Source organism: Danio aesculapii, chromosome 5 (genome assembly GCF_903798145.1).
Source record: "Danio aesculapii chromosome 5, fDanAes4.1, whole genome shotgun sequence".
NCBI lineage: Eukaryota > Metazoa > Chordata > Actinopteri > Cypriniformes > Danionidae > Danio > Danio aesculapii.
The window spans coordinates 46884618-46911660 of NC_079439.1; the positions used below are offsets into that span (position 1 = coordinate 46884618).

Here is a 27043-nt window from a genome sequence, read left to right on the forward strand (position 1 = left end):
TCTGAAAAGCTCTCTGATCGTTCATAGACAGCAAGGGTATTGACACTTATAGTCCAGAAAAGTACAAAGAATATCATCAGAACAATCCATGTGTCATCAGAGGGTCAATCTGAAACTACTAGAATAGTTTTTGTGCATAAAATAAAACAAAATTTCTTTATTCAACAGTTTCTTTAGTGTCTGTTTAGGGAAGACATTCATGACAGCACCACATGTGTAAAGTTACCTTTAAAAGTAATATTTTACAATATTGAGTCACTTAAAAAAAACAAGTAACTAAATGTGTTACTTAGATACTTTTTGAGCAAAGTAATGTTAAATGATGTTATATAGCTTTTGCTTTTTTTCAAGAGTAAGATAAGCTTATAAAGCACCTATTTTACCCATTTTTCAAGATTTAAGATGAGTCTTTTGTGTCTCCAGAATGTGCCTGTAAAGTTTCAGCTCAAAACACCCATCAGATTATTTATTACAACTTTCAGAATATTGGGATTTTCTGCTCTGAACACAATGTGGCTGTTTTTGTGGACTGTGCCTTTAATGCTAGTTCTCCCCGCCCACCGTTCCCACGTGCCTGTCAGAGTGTGCCTCAATTTCTGCCTTGGTTGTGTCAGATAAACAGCACAGTGATAGACATGAAGGAAGCAGATCTCACGTAACTTTTGTGAGAAATAATACAGTAAAAACTTGCCCAATGATTATTTGATGGATTTGTTGTGGCGTTAATTCAAGCCTTTCTGGAATGAGTCGCATACAATGTTATTACAAAGTTCACGCACACACACAGACACACACACACACACACACACACACACACACACACACACACACACACACACACACACACACACACACACACACACACACACACACACACACACACACACACAGAGAGCGTGAACATGTCCTGTTTTGTTTATATGATTATATGCGTTACTACAGAGACATGTTAATACATGGCTGTCAATCAATTTGGTGGGCCGGGAAACCACACTCCTACGTCTTGTTGCGGTGGGCCTCAAAATGGGAGGGATTTGGATTTTAACATCAGGAAATAAAAAAAAAGAGACTTATTGTCTTTAAATCAGCCTAATATGACTGTAGACAAACTATACATACACACAGTTCTGTCCAAACAGCTTACAAAAGATGATTTTCATCATAGTTGCCCTTTAAGACTGTTATAAGTAATTATGTAAAAAATTATATTTATTCATTTAATTTCCTTTGGATTTGTCCCTGATTAATCAGGTGTCGCCACAGTGGAATGAACCACTTAAAAATAATATTATACAAAAATAATAAATATAATTATTACTTTAAAAAGTAACTTTAACCTGACGTATACCCCAAATGCACTCGCAGGGGTACTTTATTTCAATCAGAGAAAGTTGACAAATGCATCGGGTTAAACATCAGCAGCATGACACATGCTCTCATTAATGCGCACCCTAAACTGAAGGGAAGAAGCTGTTGAATAATGATGTTATTTCTGTTTTTGTGTGCACAAACGTATTCACATGACTTAAAACTGTTTTGATGATGTTCTGAAAAACATGATGCATGCAAAATTGTTGCTAACTATTTATATGTGTTGAATTTAATCACACTAATTAAATTTAGCAATGTTCAACGTAATTTTTTTTAATTCAGCCCAACTAAATTGTTTACAACCACTTAGCTTAAAAAATTGTAAATCCAAAAAAATCATCTTTAAACATTTTTTTTCAGTGTACATTCTGAGCTTTTCTAAGCATTTCAGGAACCTAACTATATGGAGATTCAGAAAGCTATCAGATTTCATCCTAAATATCTTAATTTGTGCTCCAAACATGAACAAATGAGCTTGGAATGGCATGAAGATAAGTAATTGATGACAGAAGTTTATTTCTTTTTTCTTTTTTTAGTAAACCAAACGCTTAACTAACCAACCGGTCCAGAAAACAAAGACTTGTTATAGTTGGCAATCACATATGTGGGCTGGACTTAGGAAGAAGGTTAGATTAACTAATTATAACCTGCAGTGGAGGGAGAGAATAACTGTAGTTGAGAGGATTACAGTGCACCAGTCCTCCTGTCTCAGGGTTTAAGAGATCTCCTGTGGGACGTCCTGCTCAGCAGAGGGTCTGACTGGCTGACGTTTGAAAATGAGTGAGAGGCATCGAGAGCTGAGCATCAATTATAAATATTCAAGTCTGAAACTAAAAATAACCTTATGCTCATGAAGGTAAGGATAAGTAGGTTTTTATGTTGCAAATTTAATGGAGGGGTAATATAAAATAATTTAATGTCAGAATAGGGTTACACAACATCAGTGCAATTTTTGCATGATTAGTAAATAATTTCTGTTGGATGCAATAATCTGTTTTTTTTTACCTCATCTATTAAGTGATTGCAGATTACAACTGCCACAGAGTAACTTTTTTCAGATTTTTCACAATTTAATAAAATGTGTGATGCTGACCATTAGAGTACTGAGTACTAGAGCTCTTTCTAGAGATACTAAACATGGCAGAGTGCACACTCATATATATGTACTGTATGTCATTTGTGTATATCGATATATATCAGATTTCTATATGGCCACTGACATGCACATCATTGAAGATGGCAAATAATTACTGGTTGGAAAGCAATGTGACATGATTCTTGTCCATGAAACAACAGGAATTTAGCAGTCAAAAACTCAGAACCCAAAACTAACTCAGATAAAACCCTCTATCCCAGTAGAGAACAGGAAAAGTCTACCCCTCAACACGGCAGACTAACCAAGAATGAACAAGTCAACATTTAAAACAGACAAATTAGTCACCACCACATAACTGGGAAACAATATAACAGGAAACAATAATCCAAACACAGGTCAGAACTTCAAACTAAAAGTCCATATAGAACACTGGTAGAAATCTGAAATGTACAAGTTACAAATTCACACTTTACTTTTAAATTTAACAGCTGGACAGGAAACTTAATTCTGATGGAGGCAAAGAAAAGGGAATAAGAAAAGAAGGCCTCTTTAAAAGCTAATAAACAAGGGTGACGGCAGATGCAGACGGCAGAATCAGCAGAATTCCCCATTTAAAACAGCGCCAGTTCATAAAGATAGAAAATTCTAGCATTATTTAAATGAACTGAAATCAGTTTTAATAGATTAACACATTTTTTACACTCCAACCAGATGAATGAGTAAATGAATTACTAAGATCAGTTTTATGAATAAACAATTCACTGAGTCATATGTCATCATGCATAACTTCTTAAGTCATATGGACACCATTTTGACTGCTGCTTTCAGATTTTGTAAAGCGAGAGCCTAGTATTGAAAATTTTTCAACACTTCGTCTTTATATTCCACATAAGTCATCACCATATAAATAATGGCACAAATTTCTGTCTTGGCTAAACTATACCTTTAAGAAGCAGAAACATGAACACATTTAGAACATTTCCTGCTGGTATTTATTTATTTTTTTTACATCATACAGTTCACGTTTAAAAGAGATTTACTATGTTATTTGTTGCAGCCTATAAAGAGGAAGATTGATACTAACAAACATGCATCCGGATAAGGGATAACAATCAGGAAGTAATCCATCTACAGACAAAGGTCAGTGCTCACGCTGTTTGGGGACGGAGGGCAAGTAGCCAGAACATTGTTACATGTGGGCTTGCCCTAATCTTTCTGTATTGCTATATCAATTTATATCAGAAATCCAATGCATGAGAAAAGCAGACGCTGACACATTTTGCTAAAGCATACATAACCACTTCGCCAATGTACAAAGCATGAACATGTTACATGTCAAATAAATGTTTGTGTAATGTATTGTGTAATGTAAAGTATGAAAGCTCACTCTTCATTTTAGAAAATTCCTACATAAATCCAAGAAATGCTGTCACAAATTTACAATGCTATTTAAGTTGACAGGACTACAGACAGCAAAAGTTGGGCACACATTGGGACAGAAAATGTTTTAACACAGAGATTAAATCCATTTTTAAAGGGTGAGAAAGTTTATTTATAAAAAAAATCATTCTTTCAAATATTTAAGAATGATTTATTTGATTATATTCCATTTATTTTATATTTTTAATGTGTTCATAGAACAACAACAAAAACAGCATTTAATCAAGATGGTTAACATTGGATAACTATAAACTATGTTCACATGGACATCAGTAATGGAATTATTTGCTTTAATCTGAACAAGATTATAATATAATTAAGGTGTTTACATGAGTTGCTTTTTGAATGTTCCTGTCATGATCCCGTTTTACATGCTATAGCACATAATTCGATTAACCTCATAGCATCATCACGCGTAGGCAGCCTGGTGAAAGGTGTGGTTCTTTTTTCTCAGGACCTTTTTGCAGTTATTCGCCTTATTTTCTATTTAAAAATGATATTTAAATACTGAATTTAAGGTACAGTTTTTGTACTATTTTTAGATTTAGCTTTAGATTTAGCTTGTCGAATGGTCATCATAACTACACTTTTTTGATGATTTAGAATAAAAGTTACTTATCAAAGGTTTTCTCTATTTAAAAACAAAACAGTAGTGAAAGATGGCTTCACTTAAGTCAACTGTTTTCTTGCACACCTGGATTGCGGACTGCTGAAACATAATTGTTTGCATTAGCCAAAACTTAAGTCACACTAGGATTCCGCTTGGTCTTAAAGCCTTTTTTGATGGGTTATTTTTACTATTTATGATGGCATAGCAGTCAAAATAAGACAAATGAGCTCATGAAAGGGACAAATTCTGGACCTTTGTCAGTGAGGGGTGGTGTATGTGGATGTGAGTATGAACTGCTGGAAGAATGTTGTTTTATTGGAATTTGATACTACACAACATATGGGAAACCTCCACATTTTGTGAAGCAGGTGTCTGTGGTCATTTAATGACTCAGTAGGTGCAGAGAATAGTGTCAAACAGCCGTATGCCTATAGACTATCCTGTCACAAATTGCGGCAAAATTCCTACATGATGGTAATAGTTTGATTAAAGTGTTTACATGTCTGTACTGCACTTCAATAACGTGACTAAAATCAGCATACTCCACATGTCTTAATTCCATTTCTGTTTAGTTCGATTAAGACCTTCATCAGATTAAATTGATAAAAAATCGATGTTTACATGGTAGACTCTTTATCAGAGTGTTGTCTTAATTGTACTAAAATCAGACTATTGGTGTCCATGTAAGCGTGCACAGTGAAAAATATTACTAAAGCATTTATTAGTTTAAATTTTAACCCTTGTGTAAAATTCTAAAATTCAGTTTGTTCTAAAAGTCAAAAAATGACCCTCCTTCACTAAAACTGGAAAATAAAACAGCTACATTTAATTTCAATGCTCAAATCTATTTTGCATAAAGAAACAACCTCATAATTCATCACAAATTCTGTGTGTAAATGTCTAGGTTTTCCCTATCCCGTGTGCAGTATTTTATCAATTTTTTAATCAGTGAGTACTTGTGTTTGACTAAAGTGAAAATTTAGATTTTTGACAGTTTATTTTTTTTGCTGCTCTGGAAATGGTTACGGGTCATTTTAAACCTTAGATCAACACACACTAATATATTATTAAATAAAAAAATACATATTTTTATTAACTTTAATATTATTATAAATATTAATGTTAATATTAACTTTGTTAGGGTGACCCAGTGGCGCAGTAGGTAGTGCTGTCGCCTCACAGCAAGAAGGTCACTGGTTCGAGCCTCGGCTGGGTCAGTTGGCGTTTCTGTGTGGAGTTTGCATGTTCTCCCTGCGTTCGCATGGGTTTGCTCCGGTTTCCCCCACAGTCCAGAGATATGCGGTACAGGTGAATTGGGTAGGCTAAATTGTTCGTAGTGTGTGTGTATGTGTTTCCAAGTGATGGGTTGCAGCTGGAAGGGCATCCACTGCATAAAACATATGCTGGATAAGTTGGCGGTTCATTCCGCTGTGGTGACCCCAGATTAATAAAGGGACTAAGCCAAAAAAATGAATGAATTAACTTTGTTACAAATGTTCTGTTCATTGTAAGATATTGGTAATTTTTGTATTGTTAACCAATGTGACATTGTAAAGTTTATGCTTTTTTTTCAGAAAGGACATTCTAAGGATGAATTTAAAGCACAAAGATTGTAGAGATGGTCAGCTGAGCTTCGGGTCCACATCACTGTCAAGTTCTGGATTCTGCTTGGTTGCACTTGAGTTTCCATTAGCTGAATACGTTTGAGGTCAATAACCTGGTTTGTGCAGAGTCAGCACAGCTAACTGCACTAAAACCTCAGAGGGTTTAAGAATTTATAGGAATAATTTTGTCAAAGCTGTGCCATTATTTACACTCCCTCATGTTGTTTCAAACCCCTATGGTGTCATGTCTTCAGTGGAAAAACAAAATCCAAGTGTCTCTCAAATCAAACCCAACATCAAACGACATCAGTGTCTTGTAAATAGAAATCATGATGTCAAAAACTGGTTTGTTTAACTAGATATGTTTTTTTTTTATGAAATACAGGTCTTTGATGATTTATGTAATGAAAGTCAACCATTACCATCACTACGGTCAAAAAAGCAGACTATTGAATCCAAAATGAAGACCTTTGACTCCTGATCATACACTGTGGTCTTTTGAAACAAAATAATTAAACTAAACATTATTTACAATATTATTACTGGGGATCCACTACATTAGGCAAATGGGGAAAATATATTCCAATTGGTTAAATTAACTGATACGCCAGTTCTTATATACAATCATGCAATGTATATATGCAGCTATTAACACTGGAATATCAGGATTCTAGAACTTCTAGAATGGCCATAGCAGTCATGCAGGTGTTCATAAAAGACATTACACTCATATAAGATGTTTACATTCAAAGCTTTTATTGAGAATTTTAGAATTAAGCTTTGAATGTCATACTCTGAAAGTCATTACTCTAAAAAATATTACCTTTTCCTCTAATATAGCAAAACGTTGTAAGGCAAAGTTTTTCACCACAGTGAAAGACATGTCAGAGGTAAAGTTATGATGTTGTTGTTAGGCAAGAAAGGCACACAGTAGCGGATGCTGAAATGCAAGGTTAAAAAAATACTCTTCTGTGTTTTGTTTATAAAATAATAATGTTACAATGAAATATACATACAGAAAAAGTCAATGTACTATAGTTATATGGGTTTTACTGGAACAAAGCTATTAAATTACAACATTTTAAAAGGTCAAATGACTGATTCAGCTGTTCTAGTTTAAAAGCACCCAAAACTGATATGCTGAATGAGTTGGCAAACCTGATGTCATTGAATCCTATACATCAACATACTGACTCATTTTAATCATGACTGTCCATAATGAAAAAAAAAAAAACAGTTTTGACAAAGAAACTTGTTGACCTTTGCTGGCTCCAGATGCAAACGATTTCACATGGTTCAGTCCAATCTGGTGAACTTGTTTATTATTATAAGTTTCCTGCACAGATAAAGCCTTTCTTTTCATAAAAGTATCATAAAAAAAACAGTATTAATTATGTTATTCTTGTATTTATTTTTAACCACAACGTCAGCTAAATATATTTAAAGTTCTGACCCAAAATTACCAAAAAAAAGTTAATATACACTCTCATTCATTCATTCATTCATTCATTCATTCATTCATTCATCAATTTTCCCTTGGTTTATTCCCTTATTTATCAGGGGTTGCCACAGTGGAATAAACCACTAACTTATCCAGCATTTGTTTTACACAGCAGATGCCCTTCCAGCTGCAATCCAGTACTGTGAAACACCCATACTTTCTCTCTCATTCACACACACTCATACACTACGGCCTGTTTAGTTCATTTAATTCACCTATAGCGCATTTCTTTGCACTCTCACCCCCTCAGTCACATGAGCACCCGGAGGAAACCCTCGCCAACACGAGGAGAGCATGCAAACTCCACACAGAAATGCCAACTGGCCCAGCTTGGACTTGAACCAGCAAACTTCTTGCTGTGAAGCAACAATGCTAACCACTAAGCCACTGTGCCACCACAATATATATATATATATATATATATATATATATATATATATATATATATATATATATATATATATATATATATATATATATATATATATACACTCTCATTTTTTTTTTTTTTTTGCAGTAATACCACAAAAACATTGTAGGTTCCATTATAAAAGCATGCGGAACTTTAAAGAATCTTTTATGGAATATTCTTAGGATACTAATGGTTGCTCATGGAACCATCAATGCCAATAAAAAAAAAACTTTAATTTTTAGAGTGTAGTAAACTAACAGTAGATTTACATTTTTTAACTACCAACTTAAAATGATAAAATAAACCATCCCAATCAATCTAAAATTCTAAATTAGTTCCAATTCACCTGGTGAAAACGTTTAAATTAGAGTTCGGTGTAACGCGTTACTGTATACTAATTACATTTCTGAGGAACGCAGTAATGTAACAAACTTCATTTTAAATTTGTGTATATACACAAATATATGTATATATGTTACTTAAGTTACAATTATAGTTTTTAGAAGAAAAAATACTTATTTTTTTGACTGCAACATCAGTTAATAAACAAGCACTAGAACAGAAAGCATTCCACGACAATACTCGTCACCAACTCAGCCTAAACAGGTTGCAGGATTGGGAGTGAAGGTATCTTCAGAATGTGAACAGAAGCATAGCTGTTCACATATCTCATCTTTTACACATACTGGGAGCACATATTTTGCACGCTCGCATTTCCCAGGTGCCCCCAGTTGAAAACCAAGTCATGTGACAAGAACTGACCGGTCAGCTTCATACTTTGTAAGGATTATACACATTTTGGTAGACTAATTACCTCAGACAAACACAGAACACCAAAACACTGCAGTGAATATTAAATTACTGAAAGAGATGCAGTTTATTTTGTATTTTTTATAGCCTTATTTTATGTTTTAAAAGTAACTTCAAAGTAAAGTAAATAGTAATCTGATTACTTTTCACATGAAGTAATTGGTAATGTAATAAGATTACAATTTTCCAATAGTAAAAAGTAATTTGTAATTGATTACGTTTTAAAAGTAACTTACCCAACACTGGTATTAATATTGCAATATATATCGCAGAATAAAAAAATATAGCAATGTTAGATTTTTCCAATATTGTGCCCTACTTTGTACTGTATGTTCCACTCAAAGAAAGCAGCAGCATGAAAGTTTAAAATGTCATGGCGATGCCTAAATGACAATAAAACCTTCTTTATTGGATAAAGAATGAATCGAAACCCACATTCTCTGATGTCGACTCATGAAAATCAACTCTGCATGGGCCACTGCACAATTTCAAGCCAACATTTTCCTCGCATGACCCTGAAATCTTCCTGTTCTTTCTCTGCATCTTCCTCTCCCTCGCTTCTGCTATCCCTTTCTCCTCCTCTTCCTCCTCAGTCTCCCTTTCAGCTATCACATCATTAGAGAGCGTCCAAAGCCCTGGCACACGAATCAACAGAAACACCTCCTAAGTGATCCTCCCTTGGGCGTATAATACTTCGGCATTGGAAATCTCAAAGACACACATACTTCCCTCCTCCAGCGGCTCACGTCAGGCAATCGTGACCCATTTGGATGGTTATTACTTACACGCAGGGGCCCTAGCCCTGTCTGTCCAAACACACTCATCCGCTGGCCAGGCAGCTCTGGATATCTGTTCTGACTAAGTGGAGTCAGCAGCAGCCTTGGCTTGTATGTGTGTGTGTATGTGTGTGTGTGGCTCTATGAAAGAGCCCTCACAGCATTAATGTGAACTGACGGCTCTTTGGCAAGCGCTTACTGAGTGGTTTAAGGATGCTGTTGCTGGCCTCCTCATTGTTCTCTGCATCCGACCTGTCCGAAGTGTTCTCGGTCACTTTCTCCTTTCTGTCCTTGTGACTGGTGCGTCGGCGATGACGTCTCCGTCGCCGGTAGCTCTTTGGCACATGCACACCAATGTATATGGTGTGATGACCTGAAAGGGAAAAGAATTGAGAAGGTAGGTCAGGCTATTAAGATCACATGGCATCATTAACGTGCGAGTAACATAACCATTGTTCTTTGGTGTCTTTGTTTTGCAGGAAATATTCAAATAGTAATAAAATGAGATTAGTTTTCTTGTTAAGATTTTGAGTGAATATACTCTGTTGTAGTGTTGTTACGATACTGGAATTTCCAACATTGATAAAATACCTTGAAAAATATTGATTTTCATTACCGTGGGGAACAAATTCCGCAATATCAAAACTATGCGAATGAAGTAAAGAGGGAAAAAAAACTAAACCATATAATGCATTAGGTACGTTAGCCGTCAATGGACCCTATCATACAGCTGGCACAATGAGGGATGTTTGGCACAATTTGTTGCTATTTTCAGACCAGTGCAACCCTAATTTTCACGTTTTGCACCATGTTGTTTGAATAGAAAAATTATTTGTGCCACTTTGTGGACTCATGGGTGTGCCCGTCTAAAAAGGAAGTGTGTTAAGGTGCATTATTGGTGCGTTGCTATTTTGAGGAACTATTATAAACTGCGCTATCAACCAACTAAAAGCTGGTCTAAAGTCTTAGTTATGCACCTATACTGTCCATAAGCTTACACACAGGGTGTACAGCAATTCACAAATATCTTTACATAAGAAAAAAATAAAGGATTAAATGTAACAAAAAATACTATTTTCTACATAAATATAAAAACCTCTACCTCCGTGCCTTCTTCATGTTCGGGTTTTTTTTTTCTGTTTATTTATGACAATTTGCATTTGCATAATGTTATCATTATAAGCAGTATTATTTATTATGTGCATATTTATATTTGTTTTAATAAAAACAAGTTTAGGTTTGTCCACCTGTCGAGTTTTGGAGACGTATGCATCACTATATGGGGCATTAGAATAGGACGTGTTTGGATATAACTCCACACTTCGTTATTATTGTTCATTAATTCATTTGCTGGAAATTAGAACTGAATTTAGAAACAGTTTTGAAACAAATCTTTGCCGTTAACAAATGAATTAAGTATGTAGGCTAATGGATGTCTTCAGTGGAGTGTGTACAATACCATTTCCTTATCCACAAAGTAAAGGAGTAAAGTAAAGAGTTAAAGTAAAGTAAAGAGAAAAGAGGAGGCTTATTCCTTGTTCTTGCGCTACAGATGGTTTGTTTAACTGTTTTCTCAAATGCGCAAATGCGCCATGGCGCGGCGCAACTGACTCTTAAAGGGAATGTGAGATGAGACTCTGATTGGTATATTGAATGTTATGCTCAAAACACACCCATAACTCATTAAGAGAATAAGCACAACCCTGTTAGACCATGCACCAGGGTTCAAAGCATATTTTTCCATCCTTAAAATAGAAAAAGTAAATTCGGACACTCCCTTAATGCTTTTGCACCATGCGCTTTAGACTTTGCACATAGATTATTAAAATAGAGCCCCTTAAGTGCAAAAGGCAATAAATTACAAAAAAAATCTAATTTAATCTCATTAGTGTTAAAGTCTTAATATTACTATTATTAATTATTCATCTTCATGCTGTTGAGAAGAGAGAGCACTAGAAAGCCTTTATCGATGCTAACCAAAAGCTAGATTGCATGATTTTAAATGTTTTAGTATCGATTCATCAATATTTTTAACAATACTACTCTATTGTAAAGGATCATTAAGGTTTTAGAGTCATCTTTCATGTAATGCTGCATTTCATTGATTATACCTTAAAATAAATAATATAAATATTAAATTAATACATATATTAATTCAAATATTATTGCAATGCTAATGCTTTTCATTTTAATCATTTTTAACATTCATTGTGATGGCAACAGTGAATTTTCAGCACTGTCACTCCAGCCTTTAGTTTCACATGATCTTTCAGAAATCATCTACAGTAACAAACATTTCTTATGATCTATGCACTGTTATGTTTAAGGTTTTATTTTTTAATTCATGATACAATTTTGCAGAACTAAAAGTTTAAACTTTTTACAGCATTTGTTTGTAATTTGCATCTCATAAGTGTCACTTATGATTGTGTTAATATGTCCTCCTTGAAGAATATACAGTACAGTACAATACAATATTTATTTATAAAGCACACTTAAAAACAACCAAAGTTGACAAAAGTGCTGTGCATAGGAGTGCTAAAGAAATAAAGAAGAAAGCAGAATATAAAAGAATTATTTAACAAATAAAAGCAATAAAACAGTGATAAAGGAATATTAAAAGCGAGAGAAAATATATAGGTCTTTAAAACGGACTTAAACACTGAAATCGAGGGGGAAAGTCTAATGTGAATGGGTAGAGTGTTCCAGAGTTTAGGATCAGCAACTGCAAATGCTCGATCACCTCGTTTTTTAAGGCATGTTCTGGGCACGGTGAGTAAATTGAGATCATAAGATTCCAGTTATCGAGAGGTGGTATACGGACAGAGCAAGTCTGTAAGTTACTGAGGCGCAAGATTATTGATGGTTTTGTATACAAATAATACATTTTTAAAATCAATTCTGTATTTAATGGGATAAAATAGGTGTTACCGACTTATACTTGCTAGTGCCAGAGAGTAGTCTAGCAGCCGCATTTTATACCAGCTGCAAAAGAAAGAGATAAGACTAAAAAGTTACAGTAATCCAGACGAGTTGTTATGAAGGTATGAATTACTGTTTGAAAATTTCTCTGGGATAAAAAAGGCTTGACTTTAGATAGTTGTCTGAGGTTGTAATAGTAGGATTTTACGACAGTACTGTTTGTCAAATTTCAAGTTTTCATCAAACATAACACCGAGATTTCCTGCACACTGGGTAATATGTGGGGCCAAAGATATCACATTGACATTTAACTTTGTGCCTAAACAAAATTACTTCAGTTTTATTTTCATTTATATTTTAAAAAATTGCCTGAGAGCCAAAGTTTAAGCCCATCTAAACAAGCCAGGAGTGGTTGTAAGTCATTTACATCTTTTTGTTTTAAATGAAAAAAGAATTAATAAAAATAAATCTTAATGACCTTATATCAGCTCAGCGACTGTAGTCAGACTGTCAGACTGTAATCTGGTAACTTTTGATGACAAAAGCGTGAGGGTGTGCTTGGACGGGAGGTCAGTTGATGCACTTTGTTGATAGATATTGGTGATTGCATCACCAGCCCTCGTGCTTTCATCATCAAAAGCGATCGAACTACAAGTCGACTACAGTCATATGCACATACCTGTTTCAGCAGCCTGTAGATTAAAATTAATAACATTGTAAATAATATTCAATTTCTTACACGGACCAGTCGTTTCACTTCTCAAGACCTCAGTGTGTCATCAGGACCTATGACTATTGATTTTGAATTTGTTTGTTTATGTTTAATTTAAAAAAAATGTTAATTACATGAATCACCATGGACCACAGATTCAGAATAAAATCTTCTTTAATATTCTATTGAAGAAAAAAAAGTCGCCTACATCTTGGATGACCAGTGGGTGAGTAAATTAACAGGAAATTTTCATTTTTGGGTGAACTATCACTTTAATATATATAAAGTAGGTGTTCTTATACCTAATATTTAAACATTTTTATTGTAAAATGCCCGGAGTTACTCTTAAATGATGATTAAATGGAACTTCCATAAATACAGTGCTAGTATCTAATCTAGCATTTAAGGAGACAAACCAGGGCCAGTGACCTTCTTGCTGTGAGGCAATCGTGCTACCTACTGCATCACCGTGCAGCCCCTGGCTGAAACTCATTCTGAGTTAATTCCCCTCGGTATACCTAAAAGGCCCTTGATGACGTAGAAAAACACAAACACAATTAATTGACTCAGCCAAGCCACGTAAATACAATAATCTCAGGCCTGACATTGTTGTTGTCAAGAGTTAAACGCCCCCCTACTGCCAAGATAACGCAAGCCACGTGATCAACACTTATAAAAATATTGTGCAGTGTCACTGAGGTCAAGAGCTGGATCTCCAATGTTTGTCTGCAGCTCACTGGTTACAACACATGACGTAATCTCAGTGAAGACGTAAATAAATGGCATGACTTCCTCTACGCACTTTGTGCAGGAAATGGTGGACTTCACCAGAGGGGTTTGCAGCAGACTGTCAAACTAAATATTTTGACTGAGAGAGCTAGCATGTAGCGCGGAACGTCCAATGTTCAGATCCATATCACACAGACACTTTCAATGCCCTGATCAAACCATAAATCAACAGAAGACTTATTTATTCAGCTTTCATATTATGTATAAACATGGTCACTTTTGACTGTGGTTTTGTGGTCCAATGTCACAAATGCGCACCATAAAAAAGATACACAAGTGACCTCATTTGTAGCTTTATTTCTGAGAATGGGTGTTACAATCAGTCAAGATTTAATGCATGGCAATACTTTTTAAATATTCTTAAACTCTACCATGAATTGCTTTATTTAAAGGCAATCAAGTATCTCTGTATGCATATCCTTTTGACAACTGAAATTGACGAGGTCAAAAATATTAAAAACATACAGTTTATTAAGTTTAGAAGTTTGGTGGAAGTGTGTCAGTGTCAAATAAGTGTTAAAAAATCATCCAAATCCTGATCAGACTGTCTCAAAAATTATTAATGAAAGGAATCTCTGTAATGAAGCATGTCTTGTGCACTCTTTGTAAGTATGCACATGAAAAAAAACCAAGGCCGCTTTAAATGCAATGCATCTATTGCAATTTAAAATCACCAAAGACTACAGCTTGAGCTGGAAATCTTCTGTAATGACTTTTTAAAAAAGTCACTCACATCTAAGGACACCCTGAGGCTGAATAAATGAACTGAAAATATTCATTTTGGAGAGAACTATCCCTGTAAGTACAGCAAACTAAACAAACCGATGCAGGATTTTTTCAGGTGCATTTTGGACTTATTTATCCACAGCCATTTACAAAGCACATCTTCAGGCCAGATGCGGAGGCACAGGTCACACAGTGATCATGATTCAAACATCAGAGAGGCTAATAGACCACCACAGTGATTCATGAGCCCTATGACATAACAGAGGGTGACAAGGCTAAATGCAGAACAATCTCCATTAGGCAACAGATGAAGCCAATGGCAGCAGCGCGCACAGGTCTTACAATAGACAGACAGAAAATAACTTAAGATAATTATGTCAAATGTATTCATTGTTTAGGGATTGTTTCCACTTACTGCATCAATATGTGGTCTAAAAAGCTCATGTTTTGTTCAAAATATATATATTTTACTTAAAGTGCTCAGCATAAATGAGTCCACCACCTTTTGTTTTATGCACTTCTAGAGAATATAATCATATATAATAAGCATATACAGGGGAAGTCAGACTTATTAGCCCCCCTTTGAATTTTTTTTTTTCTTTTTTAAATATTTCTCAAATGATGTTTAACAGTGCAAGGACATTTTCACAATGTGTCTGATCATATTTTTTCTTCTGGAAAAAGTCTTATTTGTTTTATTTTGGCTAGAATAAAAGCAGTTTTAATTTTATTTAAATCCAATGTCACTTTAGGCCGTATAGAAGTGTCTTGAAAAATATCTAGTCAAATATTATCTACTGTCATCATGGCAAAGATAAAATAAATCAGTTATTAGAAATGAGTTAATAAAACTATATGATTAGAACTGTGTTGAAAAAATCTTTTCTACGTTAAACAGAAATTTGGAGGGAAATAAACAGTAGGGCTAATAATTCTGACTTCAACTGTACATAATATAATTTGTTTCAACACATTTGTAGGTATTGAAATAAGAAACCACTAAAATATGTAATAGAAATGTGTGTAGTATGAACGTAATCAGGATGTACTACATGTCATTATCATGTGGTCTACCAGTGTCAGTTGAGTCGTATTCACAAATCCTTTCCAGTGGCCTCATCCAGTCAAGCCTGGATTCGTTTGTGCACCTGCTCTGACTTAAGTTTAAACCATGTTGAGGACTTTACACTAAAACACATGGTTTCATCTCTTGAACACTGACTAAAATCAAACCAAGATAATTATGATTATCCATTGAGATTTGGATGCAGTATAAAGGCATTTTTTATAGTGTGAAACTTTACAATAACATATTTACAATAGATATACAATAGATATTTTAAATATTTCATTAAATGAAATTTAATCTTTCAATAACATCTTTCCTTTCCATTATTATTGCATATATCCAAAGTGAAATGGATTCTTGAAAAAGCATGGGGAATTTTGATTATCAGAAATTCACTTCATGATTGAATCATAATGATTTGTTATAGGTCGATCTCAATATCAGTATAGAAAATTATTATTTTTATTATTACTGCTGTGAAAAAATTAATCACGATTAATTTCATCCAAATTTTACATTTGTTTTGACATAATATACTGCATGTGTGTAGGCTGTGTATATTTGTTATGTATATATAAATACATAGATGCATGCATATATTTGAGAAAATGTTTATTTATTTTTAGATACAAAATATATAAGAATTTATACAAATGAAATATAATTGAAATATCTATGTAACAAAATTGTTTTGTATAATTTTGTTTCAATGTACAGGGCTTAGCATATACAGGTACACGCCTCACAAATCTCTCTTTTAAATTCATATTTTTAATAAGAAGCTATACAATATTATATTTGTGCATATACATTAGATTAGTCAGTACTCAAGCCAAATCTGGAGCTTATCAAACAAAATAACTTACGATAACGCTCCATAAACTAGTACACCCAAATTTATATCTTATAGAAAAATATTAAGTACAAATGTAAAAAAGAGGAAAAATCAAGCGAAGCAAAAAAAATGTGAAAAATTGAGTTGAAATTTCGTAGGTTGTAATTTTTTTTATATATTTTGCTTGAATTTAATTGTATTTACTTTCTATTTCTTACTTTCTTTTAAATATGTTTGATGACTAAACTATTACTTTAATAAATATATCTGTTTAATAAATCTGTTTTCTTTAAATGCACCAAAATACATTGCCCATATAAAAATATCCAAAAATTTCAAAATGGGGTGTACTGCATTATGCTGAGCACTGTATCACATCACATATATATAATAAATATACACAGTACACACACACACACATATATAATGTCAAAACAAACTTTTATTTTGTATGTGATTAATCGTGATTAATCTTTACCCAGCACTAATTATTATTATTATTATTATTATTATTATTATTATTATTATTATTATTATTATTATTATTATTATTATTATTATTATTATTATAAGTGTATGAACATAAATATTACACTATAATAATATATAAACATACAAACACTAAAATATTCCATCACAAAATTGACCATTTTTAGTTTCCAAGTGATTGCAATGGCCAAAGTATGAATAATTTTGCAAAAACTTTTTAATAAAACAATTAATAAAACTTTTAAATGGCAAAAACATCTTGATTTTCAGAATCAGAATGACTTCCTAAAGTAAATCAGCAAAATAAGTCCACTCTAGCAAACATTCAGTACCTTTACTTCAAAACACTCTGACTGAGGATTTTGTCTTAACTTTAAGTTTAAGTTCAAAGCTTTATTAATCCCCTCGGAGCAATTCATTCTGACATGGTGGTGCTTCACATACTGTAACAAGAATGACACACTTAACACAATAAACAAACACCAACACTTAACACCAAGTACAGAAGAAAGAAAAATAAAAAAGGAAAGAAAAAAATAGCATTATTTTTTTTTTACAAATTAAATGAAAATAATTATTTTTTTAAAAATAATAATAAATAATAATAATCCATCAATTAACTACATTTATTATGTAACTAATATGCTTCATGCAGGCACAAAAGTAAATTTATAACGATTTGTGGAACATATTATTGTCCTTACGCGTTGCACAATGGGCATCCACTCAAAAAGACAAACAGATGGTGTAGAAAGATCATTAAGAACCATTTATGAGTAGGTGTCCCACCTATGCTGGGATGGGCGAGAGCAAAATAAGGAAAAGGGAGTAAGAGCAAGGAGTAAGGACTAAGAGAAGGAAAGGGAGAGGTACGAGTGAGGGAGGAACTACACATTGTCGAGCCAGCTTTGTGCCAAGCTTCCTGTTCTTTTGGAAGAACCCTTTTCTATGCGACCATAGAAAGAGGCCTGAATTGGAGTGGCACGCAATTCGTCACTGGATAAAGCGTATTCCCTGAATCTGGCTGGACATTTCGGGCTTCAGCATCAGAGCACCTTGTGTTACCGGAGTAACAGAGCTGTTCAGATGGAGGGTACAAGTACAGACGACAGTGGCACACCACTGTGCATGCTAATATAGCTGCTAATAAAGCTCCACATATAAAAGAACTGCCACATATGGGCTCTTTGTGCAGCAAGCACATGGTGCTCGGTTATAGTTTACTTTGAGGACGGGCCAACACTACTTTTGGGGGATTTCTAAGACTAATGTTCTCAGTGTTTAGAATGTACACTACTGTTCAAAAGTTTGGGTTCAGTGAGGTTTTTTATGAACACTTTAATCTGGCAAGGATAGATACATTTTTATCAAAATTGACAGTAAACTGTACAGAAAATCAGTTGCTCTTTTAAATATTTAAGTTAAACAAATTTAACTTTACAAGTCATTTTAACTTATAGCAATTCAGGAAACATAAAAAAATGTAGTTCAAATTTAAAAATACAAATGTAACAATATTATTATTGATGAAATCGAGTGTAGCCATACTCCATTCAAAAACCTTTATAAATCGTATTATTCCCACACTTGAATGCATTAAAAATATTATAAGAAATTAAAATAAAGATGTTTTGTAATGGACATTTGATTTGATGGTGCCATGGCAGCAAAACTAATTTATATTTACAATATGACATTCTTTTTAATCCACACTTACAGTTGAAGTCAGAATTATTAGCCCTCTAATATCTAGAAAAATATAATTTACTGTCATCATGGCGAAGATAAAATAAATCAGTTATTAGAAATGAGTTGTTAAAACTATTATGTTTAGTAACGTGTTGAAAAAATCTCTCCGTTAAACAGAAATTGGGGAAAAATAAACATGGGGATAATAATTTAGGGGGGCTAATAATTCTGACTTCAAATGTACATGGCAATAATAGCAGTCAAAGCAATTAAACACGTATTATAATGCAGAATATGTTTTAGTTTTATATGTTCATTAAAGAATTTTGACCAACTATGTTTTTTTTATTTTTGTTGTTTTTATATATTTCTCTATATATTTTAGAAAATAAATATGTTAAATTACAATTTTTTTCCCACGATAATAACTGCTGAACACAACTCTCATGCAATGCCGCTTTTTGAAATTTCCATAGATTGTCAAGTAATATTACTGTCTGCCCTGCTTCAAAGAATAGTGGGCTGTATAGAGTATATACTGTGAAATAAGTCATTATTCATTCTGAACACACTTTGACAGCAGGAAAAGGATGAAATATATTCACTCAGGGCTGCAAGAATAAGGAGCATTTACATTAAAGCTATGCAAACTGAGCACGAAAGTGATGAAACACAGGTCCAGCTCTCCTCCCTGTTATAAATTATAAGCTTTCAGCTATATCTTCGGGTGACCATAGATCCCTGTTTTGCAGGAAAAGTGCTGTTTAGTGACCCTAAAGTGTTCCCTATATGTAAATGCACATTACAAAAAGCCCAATCATCATGCTGCTGCTTGTCAGAACAATTTTAAACTGCTTATTTGACCATCAGAGGGGTCGTGAGCTACACCAATCATTATATTAACCCTGTCACATAAGATTACAATACTCCCCCTGACCCGAGTGAGTTTCTTCTTATGTGAATGATATTTAAAACGTGTCAACTTAAGGTTTCTATGGCGACAAAAAGTTCATGACATGGCAAGCCACAGACTGATGAATTATGTATACTGTTGAAGTCAGAATTATTAGCTCTCCTTTTAATTTTTTTTTCTTATTTAAATATTTGCCAAATAATATTTAACAGAGCAAGGAAATTTTCACAGTATGTCTGATAACATTTTTTCTTCTGGAGAAAGTCTTATTTGTTTTATTTTGGCTAGAATAAAAGCAGTTTTAAATTTTTTATGAATCATTTTAAGGTCAAAATTATTAGTCCCTTTAAGATATATTTTTTTTCGACTGTCTACAGAACAAACCACCATTATACAATAACTTGCCTAATTACCCTAACCTGCCTAGTTAACCTGATTAACCTAGTTAAGCCTTTAAAAGTCCCTTTAAGCTGTATAGAAGTGTCTTGAAAAAATATCTAGTAAAATATAATTTTGTGTTTATTCTTAATAATTACATTGTAAACATTCTCAAACTTGTATAGGAACATTTTTAAAAGCTCCGCTATGAGTGCTTCTCCAACTGTCAGAGCATTTAAAAATGGACTCTCACACACTGCTGGCATTTTTTAAAATGTGACACTTCCAACTACAAAGACAAAAAAAGCTCAGCTTGAAAAAACAAATGCTTCGGTGGGCATGTGCCCTAATAATGATCATATTTTTGATATATGATGGGTGATGGGCATTGCTATGCTAGCCTGCGATCCAGTGGAGAGATCAGAGCTGCTGGATTTACAACATGTTAATTCATCAGCATCTCCTGAAATACATGAAAGTAAGTTTAACAGGGAGAAGAATAAAATAAATGTTCTGGTAACCTAAGGTGCTTTCACACCTGTAGACCGATTGTTTTGTTTCGAAGCAGAGATTAAAATTGTTACAATGTTTATTTTTGTTCTTGGTGGGGCTCGCTTTCACACTGCAATGTTTCTAAACAAACCAAAATAGCTAAAACAAGTCACGTGCGAGTAAACTCTCCCCACATTGGTCAGAGTTTCACGTTTATTTTGCAGAGTCCCGCTCAGCTGTCATCCATCCTTATTTTAATTTATGACGATGAGCAATGAGACATTATAAGCGAAAAGCTGTGCTTTCATTTTGAATGGTGACACCCACAGACATCGTCACCAGATTTAAATCAGAGGTAAGACTTTCTCATACATAGCAGTGGGCTTATAGTGGGCGAGCGCGAATGCTGGTTTGACTTATGCTAAATGAACTGCGCAAACGGGGGAAATGCACCAGGTTTCTGAAAGCACCCCTAAACAGTTATGTTTAATATAATTATTTTTATTCTCCACAGACATCAGTGTTTACTTTACAAACCATAAATCTTATGTTTTGCTAGTAATTATGTATAATTGAAATGTCTGAATTGTAAAAAAACTGTCATTTGTTTAAAAACACTGATAAATAGTGATTTATGACAAATGCTGTGCATATATTTCTATATAATGCTTGTATTGTATATTTCTCTGGCTCAGTGCAAATAATTGCAGTAAAGCAGATTTGAACTTAGCAGCACTTGTATGTTGTTATGTACGACAGAGGTTTCTACAATTGAGTGCCCTAACGTCCGAACACATCCTGCATTATGTCACACCCAAATACTACGTGAATAAATGAATGTTTAAAAAAAATTACCCAAAACACTCCTGACAAAATTAGACCCATTTGTTTTCCAAAATGACTGGAACAAAACATAAACAGCACTGATGTGGGCAAAGCCTGCAACGCTTCATTACTTTCACTCATTTCTTATTTATTATGAATTTTTTATATTGCTTTCCTTGTGGATAGCATTTTGGCTTTCAATTGTGAAGAATGGATTGGAAAAATAAACATGATAGCTCAATAAAAATCAGTTCAGATTCACTAGTGCTGTAAACAACATTATCTATCTCTGCCAAGGGTCTTCTACACACAATGAATAATGCCCTGCATGAACACACAGTGTGATGAACACAGTGGCTTTTCCTGATGGATCTCGTATCTATAAGATTGATTTCTGTGTACGAGGTTGCAAACATTGGTTCTATTTCTACAATATAGCATTTCTTAAAGAGCCCATATTATGGGTTTTTGAAAATGCCCTTCCATGTAGTGTGTAACACAGCTCTAAGTGAAGGGAAATATCCAGCTAAGGCTTAAATCTGTAAGTGTAGAGTGTTTAAAACTATTGATTCATCTAAAAAGGAGTCGACTCATAGTGCTTCAAATGAGTCATCTTGATAACAAGTCATAAGGTGTTTCGTGATGATGTGACTACGAAACACAAGTAGTTGCGCGCGCAAACCTGGGGCATTTGAAACCTGTAGCCCCGCCCACTAACACTGAAAAAAAAGCCACACACACACACACACACACAGACACCAGTCGAATGAAGTCACGCTGTGCAGATGGATATTATTGACAGTCTACCTAAAGATGAAACCTCAGCAATATAGCCCAGCCTTTAGTAGTTCGAGTGCTTCTGGAAACTACATGCTTACAAAGAAGACTTCATCGGCCGTTTGTTGAAGGAAGGATCAGTAAAGACTGTCAGAACATGGATCAGTGCATCATGGATCAGTTTCTTCCCCCATTTCACCAGTGTAAGTACGTGCGATTAAAATTGTTGCCTCGTTTACTCTAGCTTGCAAATTATATATTTAGTTGTGTTTTGTTACTTGTAACCGTGTGTACTGTATCAGGTTAACTCTTTATATTCTCTAATCGCGTGTAAAGCCACGTTGAAAACGCGACGCATGCCATTTTGTTTACGGATCGTCAGCTGTTCCTACACACATGCAACGGTCAAGTTTCAAAATATTTCAGCTCAGGTTCGAGGTGAGGTGTCTAAATTGCACCCAGCAAGCTGAAATGGCGCTCTAGGCGAACGGTGAGCATAATGTGTGTGTGTGCTGTGCAGGGCCGGAGCAAGCTGAACTGCTGCTCTAGGCAAAGAACAATCACGCCGCCCTCAACCCGAAAGTGAAAACGAAAGTGACCCGTTAGCAAAATGAGGACGGGGGAGTGTCGCGGATATAACTGAGGACGCGGGTGGTGAAGTAAGTGTCGCGGATGTCACCCTTTCTATTCTGCCGCCCTAGGCGTGGATATAACTGCTTTGCTCAATAAAATAGTCATCTGTATTTTCAAGTCCATCGTCTGTATTTACATTCACCCATTGGCAGCCAAAATCCATGCTTTACACTATGAAGCGTGTGTGGCTGTCATCGGTCCAATCAGCGCAGATTAGCTTCTCGCTGAGGAGGGGTTTGGGAACAAATGAATCGCTGAACGATACATATGGGAGTCGTTGGGATAATTAGGTAAAAATAAATGCAGATTATAAGACCATGAAAGTGTTTTTTGACCTTGCATGCATATTAGACTGTTGTTGGAGACCCTTACAACCAAAATATGACCCTATTTCATGTATAATAGGGGCTCTTTAAAATGTACTTCACACAAAGGCATAATAACACACTGAAGTGTGAATCTGGTTCATTAGGGGGAAAATGTTGAATTACCCAAAGCAACTAACACTGAACCTGCAACGTGTATGAGGCACTTAATTTTGCATCTGAACTTACCCATCAAAGCTGTGGATGTGATAACCCCTATTGCACAATATAGCATGGCCTGATCTTAATGCGAGATTGTTTTGCACACAAATTTGTAAACTTTCATGATAGCTCTGCCATCACAATTATTCATTCAATCATAACCTGCCGACTATTCTGGCATGTTTTTCATGCAGTGGATGCCCTTCCACACACACACACACACACACACACACACACACACACACACACACACACACACACACACACACACACACACACACACACACACACACATATATATATATATATATATATATATATATATATATATATATATATATATATATATATATATATATATATATATATATATATATATATATATATATATAGTGCACAGCATAATTGAGGACGCCCCATTTTGAAAATGAATATTTTTATCCATTTCTCAGTGAATATAGGCAATGTATTTTGGTGCATTTAATCAAAACAGATTTATTAAACACATATTTATTAAAATAATATTTTAGTCACTGAACATATTTAGTAAATGAAAGATAATACAATTAAATTCAAGCAAAATATTGAAAAGCGATTACAACCTACAAAATTTAAACTTAATTTGTTTTTATTTTTTGCTTTTTTTCTCTTTTTTTAATTTGTATTTAATAATTTTCTATAACATATAAATTTGGGTGTACTAGTTTTTGGACCGTTTTTTTAGATAAGCTCCAAATTTGGGTTCAGTACTGACTAATCTAATGTATATGCACAACTATAATATTGTATAGCCTCCTATTAAAAATATAAATTTAAAAGAGAGATTGTGAGGGGTGTATATATGCTGAGCTCTGTATATAATAGACAATAGCAATATTTTTGCCAGTGAACTAGACAATGTCCTCATATTTTATCTCAGAAATCTGGTCACTTAACTTAATTTCTCTGAATAGATAGATGGACTGAAAGATGGAGAGATCCTGTTAACCCACATTACACTAATTTAAATCTGTCTTTGGAGCGGAAGGAAACTAGCACGGTAAACTCAAAGTCACCTAGTATTTGTGACCTACATCTTCTTCATCACCCTGATATAAACTTACTAAACATACTACTCATAACAAATGATATTAAAATAACTGTCCGCTTCACAATAACAAATATTTCCAAGATTCAAACTACATAAACCAATGATCAATCCAATTGAACAATATGTGAGCTTAAACTAAGAAAAGTAAAAGATTTACCTTCAACCTCCTCCTGATCACACAAGGGTTTGAGCAGCGATGCCCCTCGGTCCAGCACAGCCTCATCCTCCATCCTGTAATAGTAAAAGAGGAAGAAAGACTGCTCACATTTCTCTTCTAAAGACAACGTTGAGCCATAGCGGCGCGGCTCATTCACTTGCAGTGTGTTTCTGCTAGAACTAGCCATTTGCCCAAGTTAGCAGGTGCCGCTAACAAGGAGAAAGCCCTATAGTTCTGGATCCAGCCCTGGTTAGTAGATGTGTGGTGTAAGTTACGGGACTGGTTGTGAGATTGCTGCCCTTGAGTGGCCACAGGAGCGGTCAGGTAGACATTGGAAGGGTAATCCGGTGTGGGGGAGGGGACGGGCTGGGCAGCCTAGTAAGATGATAATTGAGTCTGATGTGGAGGTGGTGTGAGCCAGGCTGCCACACACAGATTTCAGATCAGCTAATAACGCTAATACAACTAGTTACACGTGGGAGGAATAAACACTGAGCGTGGGCTGAAACGTTGTTTGTGACAATCGGATTTCTACAGCTGGTCTATTATACTCAAAAGTGATCCATGCCAGTTATAGTGCATTATATACAGTCCTTGACATATTATACTGAATATAACCTATTTAGTCATGAGATGAGACAATTTAAAAGCAATTTTGGAAAATGCTGACATGCAAGTCATGAAAAAAGTTTTTTTTATTTATTTACTTCAATTTTACAAAAAAAAAAAAATCAAATAAACACAAATAAACTAAAAGACATAAAAAGACAAATGAACTAATTAAATTAACTATACAAATAAACAAATGCAATCAATACAATTACAACATATCACATTTTATCATAAAATAATTTGTTTAACTAATTAATATTAATAGAGTATGTTTTAAAATGAAATGAAATGAAATGAAATTACATTTTTTATGTGCGGATCAAAATAATGCAGCAAGAAAGTCTCAAACAAATGTGTCCAATGGGTTCTATGCACAGCTACAGTTTTAAAGCCAACGATAAACTTCCTGTGAACGCTTAATGTGACTATTTTCAATTTCACAAGATTGTTTTTACAGCCTTGATGTTGTAATGTAATTACAATACATTCAGTTAAATAGACTTAAGCATACATTTGATTTTTCAAGAGTAAAATGAGATGAAAGACTGTTGTACCCACTAGCGCCATTAGTAGCAACAGGCTAGCGCAGAAATTCCATTTTAATTCAGAAATTTCATATTTTGAAGACATGGCGGGGGGAAATGGAATTTAATGCAGTGCTTCTTGTTCGATCTGAGAGCCACTTCATATCGTACTGTATATCTAACCGGCAGTAAAGATCGCAGATTTTTAAAGAAGGTCTTAAACGTGATAATTTTGTAATGGAAAGACAGTTCAGCAGAAGTCCTTGGGCTGCCTGGCTGAAAATTAAAGGTCTGTGTGCATATAGCCCATATACTGGATTTCTGGACTGATCCATAACAGGGCCGAAATGAACTCATTTCCTGTTTGACATTTTTTAAATAATAGGAGTACAAGTGGTACAGTATGTCATTCCTTATGATTTTTTTAAGATGTCATTTCACTGAAAAAGATTTTTTTACTAAAATAATAATCAAAAACTTCATACCTAAAGCTTAAAGGTTTTAGCTAGCTAATAGAAAAATGTAAATACTACTGTATAATTTACATCTACATCAACAGCCTTGCGGAAAAGTACATTAGGATTTTTTAAAATCTCTTTAATAGCTTAAACTGCAGGTTTAAGTCTTCGCCTTGCATGTGAAAGGTATATCGTAAACTTTACTGTATGTACTGTGCTTTACAATTGAGAGAGCATGTATTCATTTGCCCACAGTGGACAGAAATAGTATTGCTCCTATAGTGAGGTGTGACTCAGTAACTGCTCTTTGTCACTTCAGAAAGAAGTCCAAAGACCAGACTAAAACTATTCAGGCTCTGACAGGGATAAAGGTGAGTCTAAATGTGCACAGTAAGTTGATATGATGTTACTTATTCTCATCACAATGTTTTTAGCCTTGCTATTAGAACTCTTTTCACTTCTAAAATCCATTCAAATCATTGTATGCCCAGAAAACACAATCTAGATAATGTTTTCCTCTCTGGGCTCTTTAAAACATGAACTGTCACTGTGTGTTTACGAAACCATAAAAACAAACTAAAATGTAAACACAAACAGGAAGGATTGAGCTTGTTCCACTGATAAGAGCCAGTGTCACTGAATATCTCAACTGTAGATGCAATCAGACGTGCTGAAAAGATGCCAAGTTTAAAGGAACAGTCACCCAAAAATCTAAATTCTATAATTCACAAACTTTTTAAAAACAAAACAAGACATTCTGAAGAGTGATGTGGGGATCAGGATTGACATTCATAAAAAAAAAAAAA

At 34.3% G+C, this 27043-nt stretch overlaps 1 protein-coding gene across 2 annotated transcripts in view; it reads right to left on the minus strand.

Moving 5' to 3' along the window:
- slc4a4a (solute carrier family 4 member 4a) overlaps window positions 1-27043 on the minus strand; it is a 127945-nt gene that overhangs the window by 97040 nt on the left and 3862 nt on the right. For both annotated transcript variants that reach the window (XM_056458362.1, XM_056458363.1), the window contains 2 exons: window positions 24644-24717; window positions 9820-9993 (listed from right to left, as the gene is read on the minus strand). In XM_056458362.1, the coding sequence (XP_056314337.1) occupies window positions 9820-9993; window positions 24644-24717 (248 nt within the window). The remainder of the gene's footprint in view (window positions 1-9819; window positions 9994-24643; window positions 24718-27043) is intronic.